The following is a 23,395-nucleotide window of genomic DNA, read 5'->3' on the forward strand; positions in this document are numbered from 1 at the left end:
TGTGCATTGCGACCTCCCTGACCCCTGCATTACAAACCAGATTCACCATTTCATGGGGTGGCCTGTCTGCTTCCTAGTTGGTTGAAGCAGGACACCTGAAAGGCCTTCTTTGTCTCGTGGGATTGGGACTTTTGAAGCGATTCCATCACTACCTCTTCCATTTCAAAGTCCACATGTGTGGAGCATTGATGGATAGACTTTTGGGGGGCTTTTGATGGCCGGGGTGGGATGGACAGCTTTGAAGTCATAGCTGTGGTGCAGAGGGAGAGAGATTACTTAATGCAAAAGAGAAAAAGAAGAAAGGTCCATTTGAGAAAATGTATTCAGGAGGCCGAACATGATTGAGGATACGATTCACACTAGTGGAAGTGGATTGAGGTCTCGCTGTAAGATTACGGAAAGATTCAAGTATAAAGGTCAAGAAAACACTTAACTTTTTTAAACAATCTATACTTTTTAAACCATACAAATGTAGTAACAAGTATGAACAATAAATGCTGTATTTTATTTAAAAGATAATGTCAGTCCTGTAGCATCAGCCCCTATACTTTACTATTATCAAAGACATTTTGACCTTATAAACCACATTCAAACTACCATGAATTTTAATTTCAGTAATGTCAACACTATTGCACTATTTGTATTAAATCACTTAAAGGCCCCGTACCCAATTTTCCCCGTGTATTTGAGCAAAATGTGTCTTCTCCAAGTGCAAATATATTGTATAAGCAGCTCTCAAGGTCAAAGTAAGTCCGCTGTGTACTGTCTGTATCTCATTAGAAAGAATTTTATTGTCCAGTAATTAGGAAATGCGGGTTAGCAGGCTAGTTGTTGTTAGCTTTATGACAAAACTCTGTGCTGATGATGGCAAAACTCTGCTCTGGTGTCCGAGAGTTGTGAAATATGCTTAGAAACTCATCGTGGTGAATAAGTAATAATATATGTATAAATAAAAAAGTAGTTAAAGTAAATGCATAAAAATTGCAGGCCTGTAGAATCTCTAATCTCAATGAAACTGGCCATAACCCAACAAGTCAAATTCTTAACCAATTTAACTTTTTGAGTGGCTAACATCTGCTAAATATCGCCACCAAGCCATTTCTGATTATACATGCTAATTTCAGGCAACACAAGCAAAAGGCCCTAACCTTCACTTCTACGGTAAATGCAAAATCAACTTGAGGCTTTCACACATCCCATAAAAATAATAAACATGTGCAAAGTTCTTGATTCTTGACAGGATGAGAACAACACGAGTGGCCTAAATCGTTTGATGAGGTTAAAGGCAAATTCTGACTTTGTTGACCCCGCGCTGCCTGCACTGAATTTGAAATGCAGGGCAGGAAGCACAATTAAGGCGCCAATCAATGCAGAGCCTGAGGTCTGCCAGTCCGGCCCGAGGCACCTGTGTACATGCAAAACGCAGCAAAAACCTGCTCACAATAAAAGTTCATGAAAAGACCTATTCATACCGGTGGTCCAAAGATTACCAACTGGATGGAAGTGTATTATTGTTACTAGTAGAGATCTGATGTTTGTGAACGAGTTGGCTCTTTTGAACGGTTCCTTAACATGAACGGTTGGATCCAGATCTCAATTTTTAAAAGAGCCAAATCTTTTCTGTCAATTTGTCTGCATTTTTACACTGATTAATACTTAACCAACGCAAGAATCAGCACAGAACCAGAGCAGGTGGCCCGAGTGAGACTTGTCTACTAAAAAAACATATTTGACATTATTAACAGTTACTTTTATAGTGATTATTATTGTTTTATTTCGATTATGCATAATTTGAAATGGTAAACACTCACCCACTCTCAGTTTGAACCACTTTAAACACATTTAAGCCACGGTCGTTTCTCTCTGTGCTTAGTTGGTTGTTAAAATGAGTTCTCACATTGCCTTCCGTCATATAAACAAACGGTAAAAGACATGAACGGATCCAAAAGATTCAGATCCCATAAAAGAGCCGAACGTCCCATCACTAGTTACTACTGTTGTTTAAGGTTGTGGGCCTTTAGTTGTTTACTGGAATAATCGGTCAATGTCGTCTTCGTTGAACAAGACTTGCATTCGTTGACTTATTTTGCAGATTATAAGGTTTTATCTGGGACAACAGCAGGAAGGAGTGAGTGAGTTAGCTGAGGATTAGTTTTTTCCGGTATTTATTTTATTCCACTAATTAAGATTTAAATAATGCAAGATAATCCCAGAAAACCATTTTTAAAAAGACCGTTTCATTAAAAGACATGAGCTGCAACAAATATACAGCAGAATGTACCAATAATTAACCATAAAAGAGACTTATTCACCCCATACCCCAAATTGTATGAAATATTGAATGAATTAATTAAATGATAAGTCGATATAGTAATTATCATGACTGACCTGTTCGCAAGTTTAATCTATTTTCATAAAAAATACAATGTCTCCTAGTACTTATTAAATAGTTTTGCACGAACTTCAGGTCTTGTGAGTGCAGTTTGGGTCAGTTCTATAGAAATCACTACACGACTACAGCCCTAATGTTGCCTTTATTAAAACAGTTTATATTGTACTACACGCATCACTTACTACAGTCCTACCAATACTACGCAAAAGCTCAAACTTACTTAGTCTGTTAATTGTAATGTTTTAAAAGTCAAAACTACAGCCAATTTGTAAAATATCAATAGTACCAGTACTGCTGCTACTACAAATACTTCTATTGCTACTATTGTAACTGCTATGACAACTACTTTTAGTACTGCTGCTGCTACTACATTTATAAGTAGTATTGGTGATTGATAAGTTTCATTTTTGACACTCTGAGCCCCAGCTCCCTTTGCTCTCCGCTCTCAGTCACTCCCCCTTCAGAGCGCTATCACAACACAATCAGCCTGCATTTAGCTAATGAAACTACTGCACATCGTATCAGGTTTGTGAAGTTGTAGTGTGTTTTTTTGATGAGGGAATAACATTATAACATGACAGAAAGCTCCAGAAAGTAATTCTTATACATTAGGGTAAAAATATATATAGCGCTTTCCCCCCTTCAAGTCATTCAAAGCAATTTACGTCAAGAAAACAATCACCCATTCATACACACATTCACTGGGGGCAAGGTGGGTTAAGTGTCTTGCCCAAGGACACAACAACGGGACTCATCTGTGGGAGCGTGAATCGCAACGCCAACCTGTGGGTCTGTGGATCTGACCAAGAGCGGGATTCAAACCGCCAAACTCCAGATCAGTGGACAAACTACCAACCGCGCTACTGTCGCCCATAAAAATATTAGAACACATTTTCCTCTTAAGAATTTCAAATATTAAAGTTTTGTGTCCTAAACAAAATGCACAGTAGCGTGATATAACTTTCATTGACTGTCAGCCAAGTCCTCCATCAAAAGTAACATGTCCTATTCTTTTCGCAAATCCAATTGTCAAAAGTCACTTCAAACACTGCCGAAACTCTATTATTCAAAACTATTCAAAGCATAACCCCTATGGTACCGGGCACAACCTTCAGTGACAAACTCCTTCACAGCACTTCCACTGATCAAAGCTCGCCCCACCTCCCTCTGCTACCTCTGACAACTCACCCCATCTTGACTTTATCCTTCTTGCTTCCATTTTTCCGCAAAAACGCCCAAACCACGGTGCATACATCCTTCAGCTCCATGCGCAACCGTGGCATCCGAACAACCGACTGACCCAGACGCCGGCAAAACAGCGGCGCAGCTAGTATGTGGGTTTCTGGGTTAAAATAGGCCGTCCAGTCATCATATAAGCCTGAGCGATTTTTTTCCCCCCTAGCTAGCGCGATTGACGCACGGCATGGCTAGCGACCCGGGTTAGCGAGTTGTGTCATAACATGCTAGCAATCTCAGTGGTGGCCAAGGGTTGCGTCATATGTCCCAAGTTAAGCCGTATCCCGAAGAGAAGAGGCGAGAGAGAGTGTCCCGCTGAGAAGTAGTAGGCTGGGGTGGATACCGTCTGGATGACAAGACTTTGGGAATTTGGTGCAGCTAGATGCAGCTTTGCGAGTGATTTAAGAAGATTTAGGATAGAACCAACACTTTCTGTGGAAGAGTGTAACATGTGGGGGATGAGATGTACCGGGACTGTGACAGGCTAAAGTAACGCATTAGAATCGAGTATAATTATTTTCAAATAAAATGGTAACTAGGTACTTCAAGGACCTAAAAGTGCTTTACATCAAGGAACCACTCACACATTCGCGCACACATTGATTATGTCGAGAGTGGGATTTGACCCTCCAACCTTCAGATCACAGGATGGACACTCTAACAGCTGAGCTACTGCTGCTCAATGTCGTTTTTAATGTTTTTTCAATATTAAAGGCCCCATATTACACTATTTTTCTGATCTGTTATAATGTTGTTTCCTCATCAAAAACAGACCTGGAGTTGTGTTTTGTTTCATTCACACGTTTAACACACAAACCCAACATATTTAGGCTGAGTTCTTCACTGAAACACTCTGTTCCACCTTGTGATGTCATGTGGTAATACAGGAAGTGCTCCACTGTGTTTTCAAACTGCATTCATCATTTGGATGATTTCAGCCCTGGAACTGCCCATCTCTATTGAACTAAAAGTAAAAGATAGCTTCAAAACGACCGCTTTATGACCTGGAACAGAGCATTTTGAGCTTTGGAGATGTAGATAGACTAATAATAAAGAGTTACTCAAACATGTGTGAATAAAACAAGACACAACTCGAAGTATGTTTTTGAGAAGGTAACCCATTATCACAAAGCTTAGAGCTCACAGGAATCAATCGTGTGCAATATAGGACCTTTAACAGTTAAAAAAAAACAATGTCTCAATACAGTTTTGATTTGAACCAGAGCTGATACAGAACAAACACAACCCAGATCTAAAAACATCTTTATCTACTGTAGATGTACTTTTCTTCCAATGATCAGTTGAATCTCTGCAGGCTCCACAGCTATAGCCAGGCTCCCCACTGTGGTTGGATTTTTCTACAGCCAATGTTTCTCTGACAGCAGCCCAAGCCAAACTTAATCCAATTCTACAAGAAATGAAGAAATGATAAAGAAGAGGGTCGTTTTTGCCTTTAAATGCTACTAAACCACACTTTAGTTTAAGACGCAATCCCATTCCTTTCAATGGAAAATTTGAGAAAAGTTTGTTGAGAAACGTAGGTTAATTTGTGTAAAATGTCCAATCTTCATGTGCACCAAAAGTCAATAGTGCCCCCTTTCTCTGGGAGGCTTTAAAACAGCTCAGTATCTTTAAAATTTGACTTTATCACAATATTCTTATTAAATTTCAAGAATTAGATTATGTTCTTTCACCTTCAAGTCACTCAAAGTGCTTTACATCAAGGAATCACTCACCAATTCAAACACACATTCATACACCAGAGTACGCAGACACTGAGGGCGAGGTGGGTTAAGTGTCTTGCCCAAGGACACAACATCAGCATTCATCTGTGGGAGCTGGAATCGCACCCACGCACGCCAACCTGTGGGTCAGTGGAAATACATCATACTTTTATCGTCATAGTAGTGCTGCTTTTGGAACTACAGCTTCGCAAGAAATGGAACTTGTCACTACGTCCTCCCTTTTTTATCCAAACCAAATATAAACAAATGGGTGATATAAATATTAACTGGCTGGAGAAAGAGTCAGAAACTTTGAAATACCTATGCAATGGCACACTCATTGATGTAATCTTAACAAACAAACCCCATAATTATGAGGCAAATGGTGTTTTTCCACTTGATTTTAGTGACCATTGTCCAATTGGATGTATCCGAAATACAAAAATGAAGAAGACATATCCATGTGTAAAGGTCAGAAGATCATATAAACATTTCAATGAGCAGGCCTTCATCTCTGACCTATATTACAGTGAGATCCGGTCAACATCAGCATTCCTTGACCCTGATATGGCCTTGAACTTTTTTATTGATACATTTAATGAAATTGTAGACCGGCATGTGCCTAAAAGAAAAATTAGAATGAAAAATTGTAATAATCCCTGGTTCAAATCAGAAACTGCACAATTAATTAGAGAAAGAAATGCTGCCTTTATGGACTTATTTGTTTTGATTGTTTTTTTCGGTTTGTGTTGTATTTTAAACAGGGCACCCATGAAAAAGAGAGCCCAAGTGCTCTCATTGGGTCCCCCTGTATAAATAAAGATAAATAAATAAATAAATAAATAAATCTCACAAGATCATTTTTTTCTTGTATGCACAATTTTGTCTCGCGAGATCTTGAGGCACGAGATCTTGTCCCATATCTCTGCTTCTTTCCGTTGACACCCTTTCACTTTATGCTAGCCCTACAGCACTTTATAATCATCTTTGACTAGCTCACGATGCTAATCTCTGTTAAAAAAAATACCCAATAATTGCCTTGTTGTTTGGTTTATTCTTTTCCATGAAGTCCTATCGCGTGACAACTCCGACCTTTTCTGACCTCTGCGCACTTTGGATCGAAAAAAGAAAAAAAAAAGCAATTTCCATTCTTCTATTTGGCCTTCCTTGTTGTATGCACACCCGCCAAACGATTGCCTGGATTAACCCAATACTAAGCTAATACTAATCCCCTTAAGCCAAAAATAAAAACTCCATGGACCATTTTCTGCAAGTAGAAAAAGAAATGACGCCGTAAAGACTTTTTGGAAGCTAGCTGCTAACTGTGCGCAGCAGTAAAAGTCATGCGGATCAGTCATGCATGCTATGTAGAGCTAGCATTACAAAGGGTCTCAACCTCATGAACTTTGACCACAACAACAAGGCACACATGCGGTGGAGCAGAGGGAGACCGGGGGGTTAGCGGTTAGCGAATCCTGGAAGACATAATTCATTGTGGTGTTAACGAACTTAAGCTAAGACAATTGAACTAGTATTTGTGAGGATATTTCCAATTGAAGCGGCTTATCTGTTGAGAAAACCATGTAAAATCTGGAGTTTAAAAACACAATGGAGCACTTCCTGTATTACCACATGACATCACAAGGTGGAACAGTGTTTTTTTTTCCAAAGTTTGTGTATTAAACATGTGTGAATGAAAACTAAACACAACTACAGGTATGTTTTTGATGAGCAAACAACATTATAACAGATCAGAAAAGAATGAAATATGGGCTCTTTAAGTTGTATTTAAAAAATTTCAAACATTTATCTCAAATTCTAAAATTTCTTTCAAAAATGTCTAGAAGTCTTCAAATATACCCAACTCCGAGTCTAACCACTATATAAAAACTCTATAAAAAGTGTAGATTACCAGACATATGGTGGGAAACAGATTTACGGTCCCTGCAGTCTCTTTGCATTTGGAAGGATTTAAATTCACGAAATTCACCTCTGGCTAAAGGAAACAGTTACAAGGAAGTGGCTGCTCCTCGAAAGTAGACAACGTTTTTGATTTTCCCAGAGGGCTTGTTGAGGTAAGACATGTGCGGTCCATGTGTGAGGCTAAAGAGGACATGCTAGCTGGAACCCCACGATGACACCAGAGGTCTTTAGGTGGACCAAGATGGATTTGACATGTTAACTCGATTCTAAAAGGTGGCCAGCCCTGAACTGAACTATATTGATGGGAGTTTAATGCGTTGGTTGGAAAAGGAACTTTTTTTTTTCATGTCAAGCTGTCTGTGTACAGTAATGGGAGCTATTCACATCCAAGAACTATGGGATTATGTTAAGGCTAAAGGGTCCAAGGGTACTACGATATTTTCTATTTCTATTTCTATCTATGTTATAATGTTGTTTCCTCATTACAAACAGACCTGGAGTTGTGTTTTGTTTCATTCACACGTTTAACACACAAACCGTGCACATTTAGGCTAAGTTCTTGTGTCAAACTGAAAACACTCCGTTCCACCTTGTGATGTCATGCTGTAATACAGGAAGTGTCCCGCTGTGTTTTCTCACTCCATACACTTTCAGTAGAATTACTTGGAGAATTCAAAACACAACTCCAGGCATGTTTTTGAGGAGGTAACAACATATATTAACAGACGTTAAAGCTCACAAGAGTCAATTTTGTGTTAAATCAGACCTTTAAGATGAATGAAGTTTTACTGTTCCACCCTTTTTGGATAATGCTACGTTTAACTCAACTGTGAGAAACAAAGAGTAGCAAGCGACTAAATGTAAAAACAATAATCACAAGTTGGCGTTGTTGGCACAATCTCTTTTTATAGAGCTTTTAACCATGTTATAGTTGTTTCTTCTTCTCATTTACCCTTTTCAAGTTGTATTTAGCGTGATTCATGTATGTTTGACTAATCTGTATTCACCTGTATTCAAGACATCATTGCTCCAACCTACCCCCGCCACAGGTACACGCCCACTGCTCTGTACTTACTTTGCTCTTCAGTTTTATTTTCCCAATCAGTGCTACACGTAGGATTCTGCAGCGTTACGTTGTCATTTTGGTGCAAATTGAATGTTCAAATGTTCAAATTATAACATAATGATCCACAGGTGTATCACTAGTCGTAGTAAACCTTTAAGGCTAGCCCGATTTTACAGACTATACACTGCACTACATAACAATTTCTTGACCTCTCCTTCAAAAAATCCATACTTATCCATTACGATATTATGACATTATGAATCTCCGCCCTAAAAATCTCCATTGCACCATCAAATTTTTGCTCAATATTCCTTTCTACGTAGTCTAGTCGCTCTGGTCTTACCATAACACATGAAACAAAACTGGCTGTTAAAACTGGCTGCGTTACAGAATTCAAGGGTCATCCTCGACAGCTGCCCCACAAAAAGCCTCTCCTCCCTGGGCAAGAGGCATGAGGTCAGCCCCACGCCGCCTCGCTCCAGGCTACATCGACCGGACACGGGCTGGCTCTACACACAGAGAGAGATCGAGGTGGCCTACTTCTGCACAAACTCGTAATCTGACCTCTTTTGGCATTCCCATAAACATCATAACGAGTGTGTTTAATCCAAACCGGAAGTTACATGCGCTAGGGATTGTCTGACATAGTTGCTAATCTGGTGTAGTGTAAGTAAGGCTTAGAAATGTTAGCAGTTCAAAGCTGGTAAATTACTGGGAGTGATCGTTTTAAAATGACCCAAATTAAGAAGTAGGTGGGTAGCACGACAGCGCTAATGAGTATTGAGTTAGCCCAGCCTAGCGATATTGATACCAGAATGCGATTTTTAACTTAAATTGTAGTACTTTCTTTTATATTCCCTGTGTAATCCCTGAGTTGTCCAGGTAGGTTCCACAGTTGTCCATGGGCGTGTACTAGTCTGTGAACCAAACGTGGACGACTGAGGTGTTACGCAGTGTCTAGATGTTCCACAGTATGGCATTTAAACAATTACAGATGCGTTTATGGATCGTAAAAATAAAATGAGCGCGATTGTCTCTCCAAAAAAGTGACCTATAATTTGGCCTGGTAGTGAGATGGTGATGCTGTCTCCATCAAGGTGGATAAGTTTAATGCCATATTGTGGGACATTCTAAGCGAACCAATATCTATCTTGGAAAAAAAAAAAAGTCTATGTGGTCTGATACAGCTCAAGATCAACCTAAAGCTGTTCCGGAAAGGTTAATTTCTATTTTTGTATCAATGTCTGCGCTAGTTTTGATACTAGTTTCAGCATCTGATTTGCGATACTTCTGGCAACCCAACTAGCCACAATTAGCAAAGCACGTATTAACAACAGTAGTAGCAGTACAGTGATTTTAAGTGTAATTTGGAGCCTGTGTCTGTGTAATCTTTCTTCGTCCAGGTCTGATCCATAGTTAAAGCCAAAGTTAAATCTGTCAACTGGACAAAACGTTGTAGGAGCGAAGACGTTTCGATGCTCAAAAACGGCTTGGATGAGCAACGAAACGCCTTCACTCCTACAACGTTTTGTCCAGTTGACCAATATAGCTTTGACTTTTACTAATTTGGAGCTTAATTAGCAAGTAGCACAATGTTTCAACATGTATAAATAACGATTAATATTTAAAAATAAAAATCAGAATTGTGCTAATATCTAGACAAGCTCGGTCATGCTTGTTTACAGTTAGCAACCAACATGGCGCAAGTACGCATTCAAAACACCGGTTACGATTTCAAAGCTGTTAAATTAGTAGCTGCAATAGAATAAAACAACCCAAATTAAGGCCAATCAGACGTAATTAAAGCCAATTTCACAAAACCAACAAGAAATCCTTCTAAATATGAGGTGTTCTCGAAATAGTCCAGACACCCATTATCTCTCCAACAGCACTGGTCTAGCATTGGTGACTTCAAAAGGCCCCCCCCCCGCCCTTCACCAAACTTAATGACCCCATATGTGTCGTCCCCAACAGAGGGCTGATTCATCTGGGCCAAATCCGGCAGCCCGCACATCGCGTATGGAGGGGGCAGTGGAAGCGTGATGGAGATAAATAAAATGGAGATATACAACCCAAAAAAAAAGGAAAAAACTGAAAAATTTGAAGAAGATGTCATTCCTTTTTTGTATAAAATTGAAAATGCATGAAAAAAAATTCCTACAATTTTTTCGTCTTAATTTTACTGTCTTAAAAACTCCAAAAGTAAACTAGTTCAATTTAAATTCACACAGTTTGCAGTGTTCTATTTATTATTTGTTATTCCTCACTTACTTTATGCATTCAGAACATCCTAATTATTCACCATGATGAGTTTATAAGCGCTTTTCACGACAAGAGTGGAGTTTACCGTCGCAGCAAAGCTAACCACTAGCATGCAAACAGCGCGCTTCCTGCTTCTCGGACTGTAAAAACGCTTTTATAATTAGACGCGGACAGAACACAGTGGACTCATTTTGACCTTGTACAATATATCTGTACTGAGGCGAGACACATTTTGGTCAAATACATGGGAAAAAAATTAAGAATTCGCAAATATCTTAAATAACAATCACGTTCTCAAACTCTGATCTAATTTGAATTTTGGCATTCTGTTGTGAAACCTGGTGCGGGCTCGGTTGGGGTGGTGGGGTTTGGATGGTTGGCCGATTAGAGGAGAGGGGGCATTGATCTGCAAACAGGCACCAGTCGCTCAGGCCTCCAGAGAGCCAGCTGTGCAGAGGGCTGGTAATGAGAGCAAAGGCAGGCACGGAGCCCCAGTCTGTGGACCGTGCAGGGAGGCGAGGGGGCGAGGGGGACGAGGGGGGGTGAGGGGGGAGAGGGGGGCGTGACGCTTCCATCCACTGTGTCCTAAAAGCAAACTATCGCAGAATACAAAATCAATCATAGAGTTTGGGAGATATTTTTTTAGCATTTTCAATTTGTGTGTGTTTATTTTTTATTTGTGTATTTGTGTACTCCCTCTCATCAGTTTACTCAAGGCACTGTGCACACTATAGTAATTTTTTTTTTTTTTCATATTTATAAGTAGTAAACATAATTGTTCGTGTAGGTAAGTACGTCTTCACTATTTGATCCTACCAGTCAAGTTTGGACACACTCTCTCGTTCTATGTTTACTACTTTCTATATTTTTTATACATACAGGATACGTCAAATATGTGGTGCAAGAAAGAGAGTTTTAGCTGTTTTGCTTCACAAAAATGGAAAACGCTCAAAGGAAAAACAAAACTAGAATTTAATAATGTGGTTGCAAACTTTTATGCATACGCCTGTTGACTCTTTTTAGTGTTTTATGTGGACTTGTATACTTGTTTGGTTTTTGTTTGTACTGTATTTAGAACAAGGCGCTCATGAAAAAGAGAGTCCAAGTGCTCTCGATGGTTCCCCTGTGTTATGATGAAGATGATGATAAAGAAGACGATGATAACAAAGAAAACGATGAAGAAAAAGAAAAAGATGATGAAGATGATGATGAAGAAATAGAGAAAGAAGAAAAAGATGAACATTAAGGAGAAGTAAAAGAAGAAATTGAAGAAGTTGATGAAGAAGTAGAGGAAGAAGAAAAAGATGAAGACGATAAAGATGAAGAGAAAAAAAGAAGCGAAAGAAGAAGATGAAAAAGTAGAGGAAGAAGAGGATGATGAAGAAAAAGATGAAGATGATGATGAAGAAGTAGAGAAAGAAGAGGAAGAAGAAGATGAAGAAGTAGAGGAAGGAGATGATAAGTAGAGGAAGAAGATGAAGACAAAGATGAAGATGATGAAGACGATGATGAAGATGAAGATGAAGATGAAGATGATGAGGAAGCAGTTAAAGATGATCGAAGAAGAGGAAGAAGCGCCTTGTCAGGGACAAGAAATGTCAAAAGTGGTTAAAGCAAAAGGTGACTATTTTTAAAAATCTAGAACAAGTTTTGAGTCTGTTTTACTTTATTTTTTGCTCAGTACGTTCCATATGTGTCCATTCACGTCCATTTTGTTGCCTTCACCAAGAATATATCATGTAAATAAAGAAAACACATGAATGAAAAAGTATGTCCAAACTTAAACTTACTCAGTAGTGCATGATGGGAAAGTGTTGGGGCTTGGGTTAATGCAAGCGAGGGAGGGCACCTGACATAATAAATAAATCCTTTTTCAAATACCTATATTGGTCATGGCATGCTCAGCTGATTTACCGCAAGATCCAAAAGTGAAGTAAAACGTATTGCTATATTTTTCCCACATACATAATTCCCTCTTTTAAAATCGCGTTATTTGCTATTGTAAGTACACCATTATACAAACTTATGTTCCACTCCCAACATACTTTTTCCCCATCAGAAAAACTCCACATTTCAGTCCCATCGCCTCTGGCCTGTTTACGCCATCAGCAGCACTTCAAACTGCGGGGACGGCGCATTCAAAGACCCCAGCGCAGGGCCGTAAATCCGAACACACCACTCATCATGGTCTGCTGCTGTTGTTAGCTTTAGCCGTAAGTCTCCCACTTCCTGACAGGGTAGAGAGCCGTGATTCAAAGTGGAGTGGCCCTCTCGTAAACGCCGCAGACTGCAGGGCGAGCGCACATGTGTTTCTGGTGACAACGCTCCAGCCGCTGCGACACGTCCGGTTCAAATGAGTTAAACAGACCGTAATATAGACTTTAATGGTGGGACAAGGATAAGCCGCAAAACATCAAAACGAATTAAACGACAAGACGGTTTGGGAACTGGCAAACAATTATACGGGAATACAAACAGAAGTTAATGTCATAGCATGTAACGTTTTAGATATATTTTTCGTTTTCATTCTGGTTGTTAGAAAAAACCTTGTGCGGGCTTGCATCTCCACAAACCTGACTCTTATTTGAACAACATTTGCTTGTTTCCATAGAAATGTTGTTCCTTTGGCTATAATCTTCCACATTATGGCATAAAAGTCAGTAAGTAGTTCCTTTAAAAAGTTACATACTTACCTTTGACTTTGGCTATTCAAGAACCCATTTTTGTTGCCTCAGCGTTTGACCTGATTTTTATGCCAGATGCCCTTCCTATCACAGCAAGCCGGACAGATGTATTCAGGAGATATGAGATTTGAACCAGCTACCTTCTGGTCAGAGGGTGAACATCTTCTAGAACCTGTTTAGTGTACTTTTTGGTGTATTTTAAAGTCTATTTGTATAACCAATTTCAAACGTTTTTAATCAAACAGTGGAATAATGACACAAGAAACAAGTGCCACTGAAACACAGTCAACCAAACACAAAACAGGAAGTCCTTTCAATATTGAGAGAGTCCAAATTTAAATATTTATAACATATATAACCACACGGGCTGATTTTACATCTAAATAAAAGCTCACGATTGGCTGGTATGGTTAGACTCACTGACAGATCTCTTTAAACTCCAGATCTGCTTCACCTTCAAACCGAATGAGTTCCTTCTATGCAACAACTCGAGTTATGCTAGTACACGTGCTAGCGACCTCCAACAAGAGGCTTTTCGCTTTCTGTTCGGCCTTAATCTGCGCAGCCTTGGTCTTTAAGAGGATAAGAAATCAATGGAGACCAATGACAACGAATCTATGCAAAAGCAAGCAAATTTGGTCAGCTAATTACCTGTGAACTTGGCCCTGATCCACCAAACATTCTTAATTCGGGGCCAATTGCGGTCGCCTCCGTTGTCCACCCAGAAGTCCTCCTGTCTCGATTTTACTTCGATTGTCCATTGAATGAATTGATTTTCATTTCTGGTGTGATTCGGCAAAGGTCAGTGTATTCATCCAGTACCCAGCGTGTCCTACCAGGTCCTGCCCCAGCTCTAGAATGCTTTACACATATTGGCTTGGAAGGTAAGGTGGTGGGACGTTCAGGGTGGGCTGAGCTAAAAGGCTAATCCACGGCAGGGTATAATGACCGTAGGCCCGGCTGTGGTTGTTGTTGGGGGTGGGTGGATGGGAGGGGGGGGAGCGGGAGAGGAGGGGTCGGGGGCATGTGGCCTAAGAGACGCAGCAGACGTCTGGGGATAAACTGGTGAGGCAGTGGTGGAATGCGTGCTTCCGGAGACCTTATATTGTTCTGCAAATCGTCAAAATAACAGCTATTCTATACATATATGGAGGTTCGCTTGCAAGAATTTAAAATATGTTCTGATATTTTGATTTCTTGTCAACCATTTTCAAATTCAGATAAATGATTTTTCCATGTATTTGAGCAAAATGTGTCTTATCCCAGTACAGACACATCGTATAAGCAGCTCTTGAGGTCAAAGTAAGTCTGCTATGTGCACCTGCATCTAATTATGAAGCGTTTTAGCGCCCGATAATCAGGATGTACATTAGCATGCTAGTTACTGTTAGCTTAACTGTCAAAGTAGCTGTCAAAAGTGCTTATAAACTCATTGCGGTGAATAATTAGGATGGTCAGGTAAGTGAGGAATAACTTTGGACGTCTGCAAACCATTTAAAATGAAGTAGCTCTGTTTTTTTAAGACAGTATAAAACAGGTACAGCACCTTTACTGTCTTATAAAAAAAAACATTTCGGCATCTAATATTTTAAAATAATATTAAAGTAACTGCCCTTTCATAGGATTAACCAACTGCATAAGAGCTAACTAGAAGGTTAATGGTTCAACGGCTTTATGATTCATTCCTGCATGTCATAAAAGGTGGGATATACATAGTTAGCCATTCAAAAAGCATTAAGAACCATGATTCTATATGGAAAATGCAGAAAAAAAACACTTACCTATACATATCATTCAACTGCGAGGTTTAATCTATAGCAAAAAACGTGTGTTAACTCAGAGACCAATAGCAGTTGCATTATTACCTCTTGCTAGCGTGAAACCCGCTATATAGTAACACATAAAGCGGCTCCCTGCAGTTAGGTTGGCTCCAATGTTGAATTTGTAACCTTTTCTTCAATAACATAACCTCAGCTCATTAATTCAACCTCCCACCACCGGGGAGCATCATATTTTTTTCTAATCAAACCTAGGCATGACATCTCACTAACATGTTTTGGTTTTCTCCTCCGCGCTCGTCACGTGGAACTACAATTAATTAGAGAATCAATGGCCGCCGGGGTCAAAGAGACTAGGGTCGGTTTAAAAGATTACACATCCACTTAACATGATTTGCGGTTGTTTTCTAGCAAAGATGCATTGATGGAGCGAGGTTTCTATTCCCCTAATGTGCAACAAATAACAAGCCTGGATCAATGGGGAGACAGCGACGTGGCCGAGCAAAACAGCATGAGGGCTAATAAATGTGATGTGTTAGCTGGCACTGTCGGGAATGCATAGTAATAATGGATGGTGAATGGGACAATTGTGTTTTATTCGTACAAGGACGCCACAATGTAATTTTTGTAATAGCGCCACAAAAAACATCAAAGCCCCAAACTGCCTTCTTCTGTGCTATAACCAAACATTCAATAATATGCAATAAAAGGGACTGTATGTATGCCACTCTGTTTAAAAAAAAAGTTACTGCAATCACAAGTGAATCTGTGTTGTCAGAGCCTTCACCTGCAGATAGAGACACAGGACAGGCCTCATGTGAAAGCTCAAAACCCCCAGAATTCACTCTCTGAGCTACAGAGGCTGCACTAGCACTGATTCATTATTAGCAGCAAGTGTTGGGGTTTAGATAGTGACCATTCAGATCAGAGAGAGTCCTTTTAGGTTTAAACCAACTGGATTCCAGCATTGAAACTGGCCACCCAAATGAAAGACTCACACAAGGCTCATTCTGCTCCTGATTGGATAATTGTCTTGAGAACTAAAACTAATTAAAACAACACTTGGCCACCATGTCTAATAATTTTGTAATTAAGAATAAATCAGCATCAGTAAAAGCTATATTTGATTTGAACATGTGCAATTTTTCAACCGAGGGTCCAACACCTTTTGTCTTCAAGGAAATGTTTCTTTGTCTGGAATATTTCACATTATAGCATTAAATTTGCACTTGTCAAGCGATTTATTCCATTCTATTATTGCTAAAAAAAAATACCATTAAATACATGCATTCTTCCTGTGAGTGCACATGGGCTCTCTTCTCCACAGATCTCACCCATAACCTGGCCTGTAGACATTACCTGCTTCTCTCCAAAGGAATCCAATTCACATAGCCTATTGTGAAGCTAGTATTTTAAGCTAATATGAATTCCTTCATGCTGTGTTATTAAAAAGATGAAGAATGTGGTAACCTACTGACCGACATTTCCTTTGTTGGTTCCTAATTCGCTAATTAAATTATTACACTGTTGTTCCCATCTGGCATTTTGGGCACCGCGCCATTCTAATCTACCTAACTAATCTGCTATCGGTAAACACACACTGACGCTTAGCCAACCAAATGTCTCACAACAGGACTACAATCCCGCTGTTAGCTTGTCACTCTCTAGCAAAGATCTTCAACTTCTTCCCCGAGGACTGGTATTGAGCGGCAGGAAATTACGGCAATCCACCATGATGACAATGAAGCGACTGAGAAGGTGGCCAGGTTGGTTGGACCATGCACCTTGAGATAAATGCTTCTTAAGGACATAATGGAATCCGCCAATGAGAAGCATCAATTCTGAGGACGGCGGCTACGGACACAAATGTATCTGTCGGCAGTGAGGACGAAGAGGGACCCAATCATGGACGCACTTGATATTTCTGTCCCCACGTAATTGCACTACTTTCTCTTCGATGGCGTTTGGTGATGTTATAACACAGCTAAAGCAATTGCAGTTTGGGTTGAAAAGTTTAAAGGTATAACAAAGGGTAAAACATGTTAAGGTCAACTTCAAATCTTTTGTTTTGTTTTGTTACACCCATGAATTCAACAAAATGTGTCTTGACCCTGTACAGATATATTGTATTAGCAGCTCTTGAGATCAACATAAGTTTGCTGTGTCCTGTCTGCATTCAGTTTTTTTTGCCAATAATGTTTTTTTTTGGTCACTCTGGAATCTGAAAGTTGTGAAACGCATTTATAAACTCATGTTGAATAATTAGGATGCTCAAAATGCGTAAGGTACATAAGCGATAACTTTGAACTGCTGCAAACTGTTTAAAATGAATTACTTCTGTTTTTCATGTTTTTTAAATAGTAAAAATCAGGAACAGAGCTTTTAAGGATGTGTCAACTTAAAAGGTTGATCTTAAAGAGATGAATAATTGAAAATACCAGCTAGAAACCACTTAGGATTGTATTTTTGTCCAGCACGAGTGACTCATATTTTGCAATGTTTTGATAAGATTCCAAGTTAAAAAATTCAAAAATTCAAGTCGCCATATTTTACTTTGATAAATCGTTGACTTATTTTACTTTAAAATCCATAGTTGCATCTTGAACAAATTAATTAGTTTAACATGTGTCAGATGGCTATGCAGTTAACCCAATCTCTTTTGCAGACTTGAGCAGGTGCAGCCAGCTACACATTTGAAATAAAAAATAGTTCCAGACAGGTTTATATGCAAGTTGTATTGATTTATGGGCCCAGGTTCTCAAAGAAAAGTCAACCGGAGGCTGTTTATAACCTCATGTAATGTATGGACTGCCTTACTGAGGGAAAAATGTGTAAGCTGGTATCAATCGAGTTCTTTCCAAATGCTATATATCCAAGGAATTGCTGTTACATAACCTTTTCTTGTGTTGACTCAATAGAGACGTTATTTCTTGGCTTGAAATGTTCCACAGTAGGGCATTAAACATATCTAGCTAGCAGTTATGTGATCACGACTCATTCTATTGTTCAAAATTGCCTTGAAAACATGCACCTATGACCTCTAATTTGGACTAAAGGTGCCACCTGCATCAATGCCATACATCCAAGTTAAAGCCACATCTCTATGGAGAAAAGTTACACACTGCACCTTTAGAATGGAGATGTAGTCGCACTCTTATTCAACTGAACTGTGACAACAGTATGACTGGAACACTCGTAGGTTCATAGGCAAGCTAAAGAAAAATGGTGAGAGGGGAGCTGGAGAGGTTGTGAAGTTCAAGTGCTGATTGGATGGAAATGACTGGCCAAAACGAAAGACTTCTACACAGAAAAGGTGGCATTTGGTCTGACAACATATTTCAGATATATAAACTTCTATGTCTTTGCAAAAAAGGCCCCCGGGAAAGACGCAGGACACACCGGAGGAACTACGTGTCTTGGCTGGCCTGGGAACGTCTTGGGGTTCCATTGGAGGAGCTAGAAGAAGTGTCTGGGATGAGGGGATGAGCTTAGACTGCTGCCCCAGAATAAGCGGAAGAAAATGGATAGATGCATGGATGTTATTGTAAAAAGTAAAGTATAAAAAATGTACTATAGTGTAAAGACTAATGCAATATAATTAAAAAATCAGTAATATTTGTTTCAGTACTACAGTCATTATGTTAATTATTAGAGATTGGCCAATACCAATACAGACTCCAGAGAAAATGATGATAAGCTCTGCCGATATTTTTGAGCTGACATGTATTGCCGATTTTGGTAATTTCCCCCAAATGATCTAATCATATCAAATTCAGTACAAACTCATCCACAAAATGCCTACAAAATGGTTAAGAGAGTCGTGTAGTAACATATTGTGCCGTGTCTTCTTCACAGTAAAGTGCTGAAATATAGCTGTCCATATTTAAGCAGCTGGTTGGCCCAAACAAAGTATTGGCCTCTGCTGGGGATTTAAGACCAATAGCCGATACACAAACAAGTGCATATATCTCTGTCTCTTATTATGCATTTTTCCTTTATACATTGTTGCCAAAAACGTGTATGGGACATCATTAACGGCGTAAAAAGGCCTTGTAGCATATACCAATTATGACAATCATTTATACCTAAAAGGACCATTTAAAACACTGCAGACAGGAGCCGTGGCAAACAAGACATTAACAAGTGTCTAATTTCCACACAGCTGAAAGTGGTCCAATATTTATTTCTCACAGTGAAGCAGCTATAGAAACAGAGCCAGCTTTCACCAGAGCAGAGCACTAAAGTTGGAGGGTAGAATAACGAGGCGGCTCTTCCTTCAAACAGAAAGGTCACTATTTTATGTTTCGAGAGCAAGGTGAATATGCTGTAAACACGGTCTTCCAAAAAGTGCTGAGATGTTTAGTGAATGGACTGATGTCAAACGACCATGTTTTCAACTTTCCTTTACTTCTCCGGCCATGAATTCCAAACAGCAAAGTGTAAAACAGTACGCAAGGTTTTTGGAGCACCCCAGGGTTCTATTATTGGCCCGTTGACTCTTTGTTCTACCTGGATTGACTTATATCTTCAAGGCTATTGCCCCAATTTTGTACCCAGTGTGTTTGAGCTAAATTTGTCTTACTCCAGTACAGATATATTGTGTTTTATTTTCAGAGAATCAGAATGTGCGTGTTTAGCATGCTAGTGGTTGTTAGCGTGACAGCAAAACTCCAATCGGGCCTCTGAAAGTTCTGAAAAGTGCTTATAAACTCATTGCGCTGAATAGTTAGGATGCTCTGAATGCATAAGCTAAGTGAGGAGTAACTTTGAACCACTGCAGACTGTTTAGGGGGGGAGGTACAAACAGCTCAGCTAAAGTTATCAAAAAAAAAGTTCCTGCAACTACTAGAATCGTGTTAGCAAATGTATTTCCACCAAAGTTGAATCTAAACAGTTATTTGTCTTGTAACGAGCAATATCAACAACATCTGGACTGAAGAGACTATGCATTTATTTATCACAGCAAACCAATCATGGTCACTTTCGAACAACATTGCTAATTTCTTTTGTTTTCATCTAATTTGAAGAAAACAAGTACAAATTAAACGTTTTTTGGAATAACATTGCTAATTCTTTGTCATCTGAAGACTTCACTCATAAAACCATCATTACAATTACAACCTTTTAAAATATAGGGAATTATCTTCACTTGATTATCCCCATAGTGAGATTTGTCTTCTGCATTTGACCCATCCCGTGTGTAGTCTAAATGTTGTAATGTCACGTACCTGGAGAATTGCTGCTGCAGTGACACCATGTGGGCCCGTCCGTGCTCGGACTCCTCTGTCACCTCCCGCACACGTTTTTCGCTTTCCAGTCGCAGGCGGCGCTCTTCCTCTAGCTCGTGGATCAGCTTTTCACGCTACAAAAACAGAGAGAAAAAAACACACACAATGAATAATCTATACCTGAAATATTTGGAATTGGTCACATAAGAAACACAAGAAATTAGTAAGTGCTTTCTTGTGCTTTTTCTTTTTTTTTTTTTTTTTTGTGTACCCCAGGGATCAATATTGGGACTCATCAACTTTCCTATTCTTTCTAAAAAATATTGAATAAAGATGTTCACATTCATCCAAAAACGAATTATTTATGGATGGGCGGATATTATGGATATGCCAAAACAATTATATCACAATTTTCTTTGAGTCAGATCACGATTTTGATTTTATTCTTGTAAATTCAGTATCTTTATATTCCGTTGCAATGGTAACAAAATATAACTACTTCTTGTCCAATTGTCACTGGTTGTTTTTTATTCTGCACTCTTCTCTTTTAATGTTAATTCTATGATGATTATTTATGTTTTGATTTGTTGTATTGTGATTTTAATGTCTTTCTTATTCAGTCTTTGAATTACTTTGTGTATGAATTGTGCTATACAAATAAACTTGCCTTGCCACTCACTCATTGCTGAGGCTGACCAATAGGAGGAGTGGGTGGAAAAAGTGTGACCAGAGCTGCATTCAAGAGAAAATTTGTGAATGCAGATCGTTTCAGGGATGAGCTCGCAATTCAATTTTTATTACCATATCACTGAGTCCTAATTGTATTATTTCCTCAATTCATTCACCTTAATATCAGTTTGCTTCACAGCCGACTACTTGTGCCAACCAATTAGCATTCAAGTTAATGTTAATCTCTGTTAATGCATGTCAAATTGTTGTAAGCTGTTTTTTATTCTTCCTTTTGTGTTTTAAAGTCTATTTCCAGTGAAAAAGTATATTTGGTTTTGTAATGTCATTAGTATAACGGTAGCCTGTTGATTACAAGTCCGCTGAGAGCTACAATAAAAAAGAAAAATACACCAAGTAACCAGTTAACTTTGAGTTCATGGGGTTAAAACAATCACCCCAGGTCAAAGTTGGGGTCAAATGTCACCTTTATAGCCCCATAGAACCCTGCAGGACATTGCAAGAAGAGCCTACTTTGAACTTTGAACCCTGAAACCGAATCCAGAAGTTAGTTTAGCCAACATGGGTCGTATTTTATTTGCTAAAGTAAATATAGAGAAGGGCATGATGACATTTAAAGAACCCAGCGGAATTGCATCCTGGAGTTTGTTGTTTCTTTGATATGTTTATAATGAACATCTTTTGCCTCTGTTGCTATGACACAAAAGTTCACGGTAAATGTCGTTGCCAAGGCTAGTCCGCACCTTGGTCTTATCTTATTTCATATTGGGGTGTTTGGAAGTTAAGGCGGTGACTCTTTGTACTTCAGAGTTTTCAAACATACTTTTTAATTAGGCTTGCATTGTATGAGCAGGTTCTGTCTGGTTTTGTTAGGGCTGCAAGATTAATCGCAATCAAAATTAAATTGTAATTTGAATGGACGCAAATTAACTAGCAAATCGCAAAGTTCGATTTGATAATTTTCCTAAATCGTTCAGCCCTAGGTTTTTTTGTATCCCATTTTAAATTCCGTAAGCCTTGCCAAAGCTCAGCTAATCCCAATTTCTAACAAGTAGGGATGGGACAATAATAATATCGTTTATCGTGGTAAAAAGCGTAGACAGTAATCGTTTGTGGGACATTTTATGTAATCGTGATAATCTTCCAGATCACTGCGGTAAACACGTATAACAAAGTACAGTACTAAAACATCTGTTTAAACATGGAACCTAGTCATAATATTAAAATTATAATTATTCATATCCATAACATTTTAAACTGACATCAACTTTAATAATTATTGCAATTTAATTGTTAATTGCCATTCATTTTGCTAATATAATCGTAAAACCAGATTTCAATATCGTCCCATGCCTTCCAACAAGTACTTTTAAATACAGACTTTAAATTGTATTTTGGTCTAAACTGATTAAGTTACTAAAGCTTCTAAAACTGCCCTTTAAATATGACTGTTTACAATAAAAAAATAAATAAAAATTAAATACAATAAATAGTAGACACATATTAGCATTAGCATTTTAGCATACATAAATGTGGCAGAGGGCGCATTAACCTCAACAGCTGGTGTACTGGGACCTGAAAGTACAAAACAAGCTAAAACTATAGCTGTTGTCCCTTGATCTGAAAGTTGGCAGTTCAAATCCCGCTCTCGACATAAAGATCATTGGTAGAGTAGCCAGATCCACTGACCTACAGGTTGGAGGTGTGATTTGAACTTCCACAATACCGTCATTGTGTCCTTGGGCAAGACACTTAACCCACCTCGCGCTCAGTGTCTGTGTACACTGGTGTATGAATGTGTGTGTGAATGGGTGAGTGATGTGCAGCGCTTTGAGTGTCTTGAAGGTGTAAAAGCGATATATAAAAATGTCACCATGTATGCGGTAAACTTAATGCTAACCCAAACCTGCTGTGTAATTAGTTATATATATGTACTATTCACTACTAACTTTACTCAGTCAGTTCTCACAAGCAGCCTCCATAGACTCCATTCTTTAAAACTTGTCCAATATCACAGCTTACTGCTCAACTGCCCAATTTTATTCCAACTTCTGTGCAAAATCTCCACATTAACCTCCTCATCCTCACGAGGACCCCTCCGAACTCCGCTCTCAGCCAACCGTTTTATCACGCTCTCCTCCAATCCCAAAACGATTCCCATTTTCCAGCCTTTATAATTGGATTCTTCCCTGTCCCTCGTTGGAAAAAAAAAGAAAAAAAAAGACCCATGCTTCTCGCTTCCAACCCCCTGCCTCAGAGTGCTTTTGAACCCAGCTCTGGCACACTCTCTCCTGGCATCGCTTGAGAGTTCTTCCCCCCCTAGCAGAATAGCGGGGGTAAAAAAAAGTTTGGATTTTAGCTGACAGAGCAGGACGTGATTCCAGTAGAGATGACAGTTTTTTGACAAACCTGCAG

The 23,395-nt window shown here is 39.1% G+C and overlaps 1 protein-coding gene across 3 annotated transcripts in view; it reads right to left on the reverse strand.

The window, feature by feature from the left end:
• Positions 1-23,395, reverse strand: part of LOC117382474 (nck-associated protein 5-like) — a 229,866-nt gene that overhangs the window by 70,029 nt on the left and 136,442 nt on the right. For all 3 annotated transcript variants that reach the window (XM_055227102.1, XM_033979660.2, XM_055227109.1), the window contains one exon: positions 20,294-20,427. In XM_055227102.1, coding sequence (XP_055083077.1) covers positions 20,294-20,427 — 134 coding nt within the window. The remainder of the gene's footprint in view (positions 1-20,293; positions 20,428-23,395) is intronic.

The sequence above is a fragment of the Periophthalmus magnuspinnatus genome, chromosome 2 (assembly GCF_009829125.3).
Source record: "Periophthalmus magnuspinnatus isolate fPerMag1 chromosome 2, fPerMag1.2.pri, whole genome shotgun sequence".
Classification (NCBI taxonomy): Eukaryota; Metazoa; Chordata; class Actinopteri; order Gobiiformes; family Gobiidae; genus Periophthalmus; species Periophthalmus magnuspinnatus.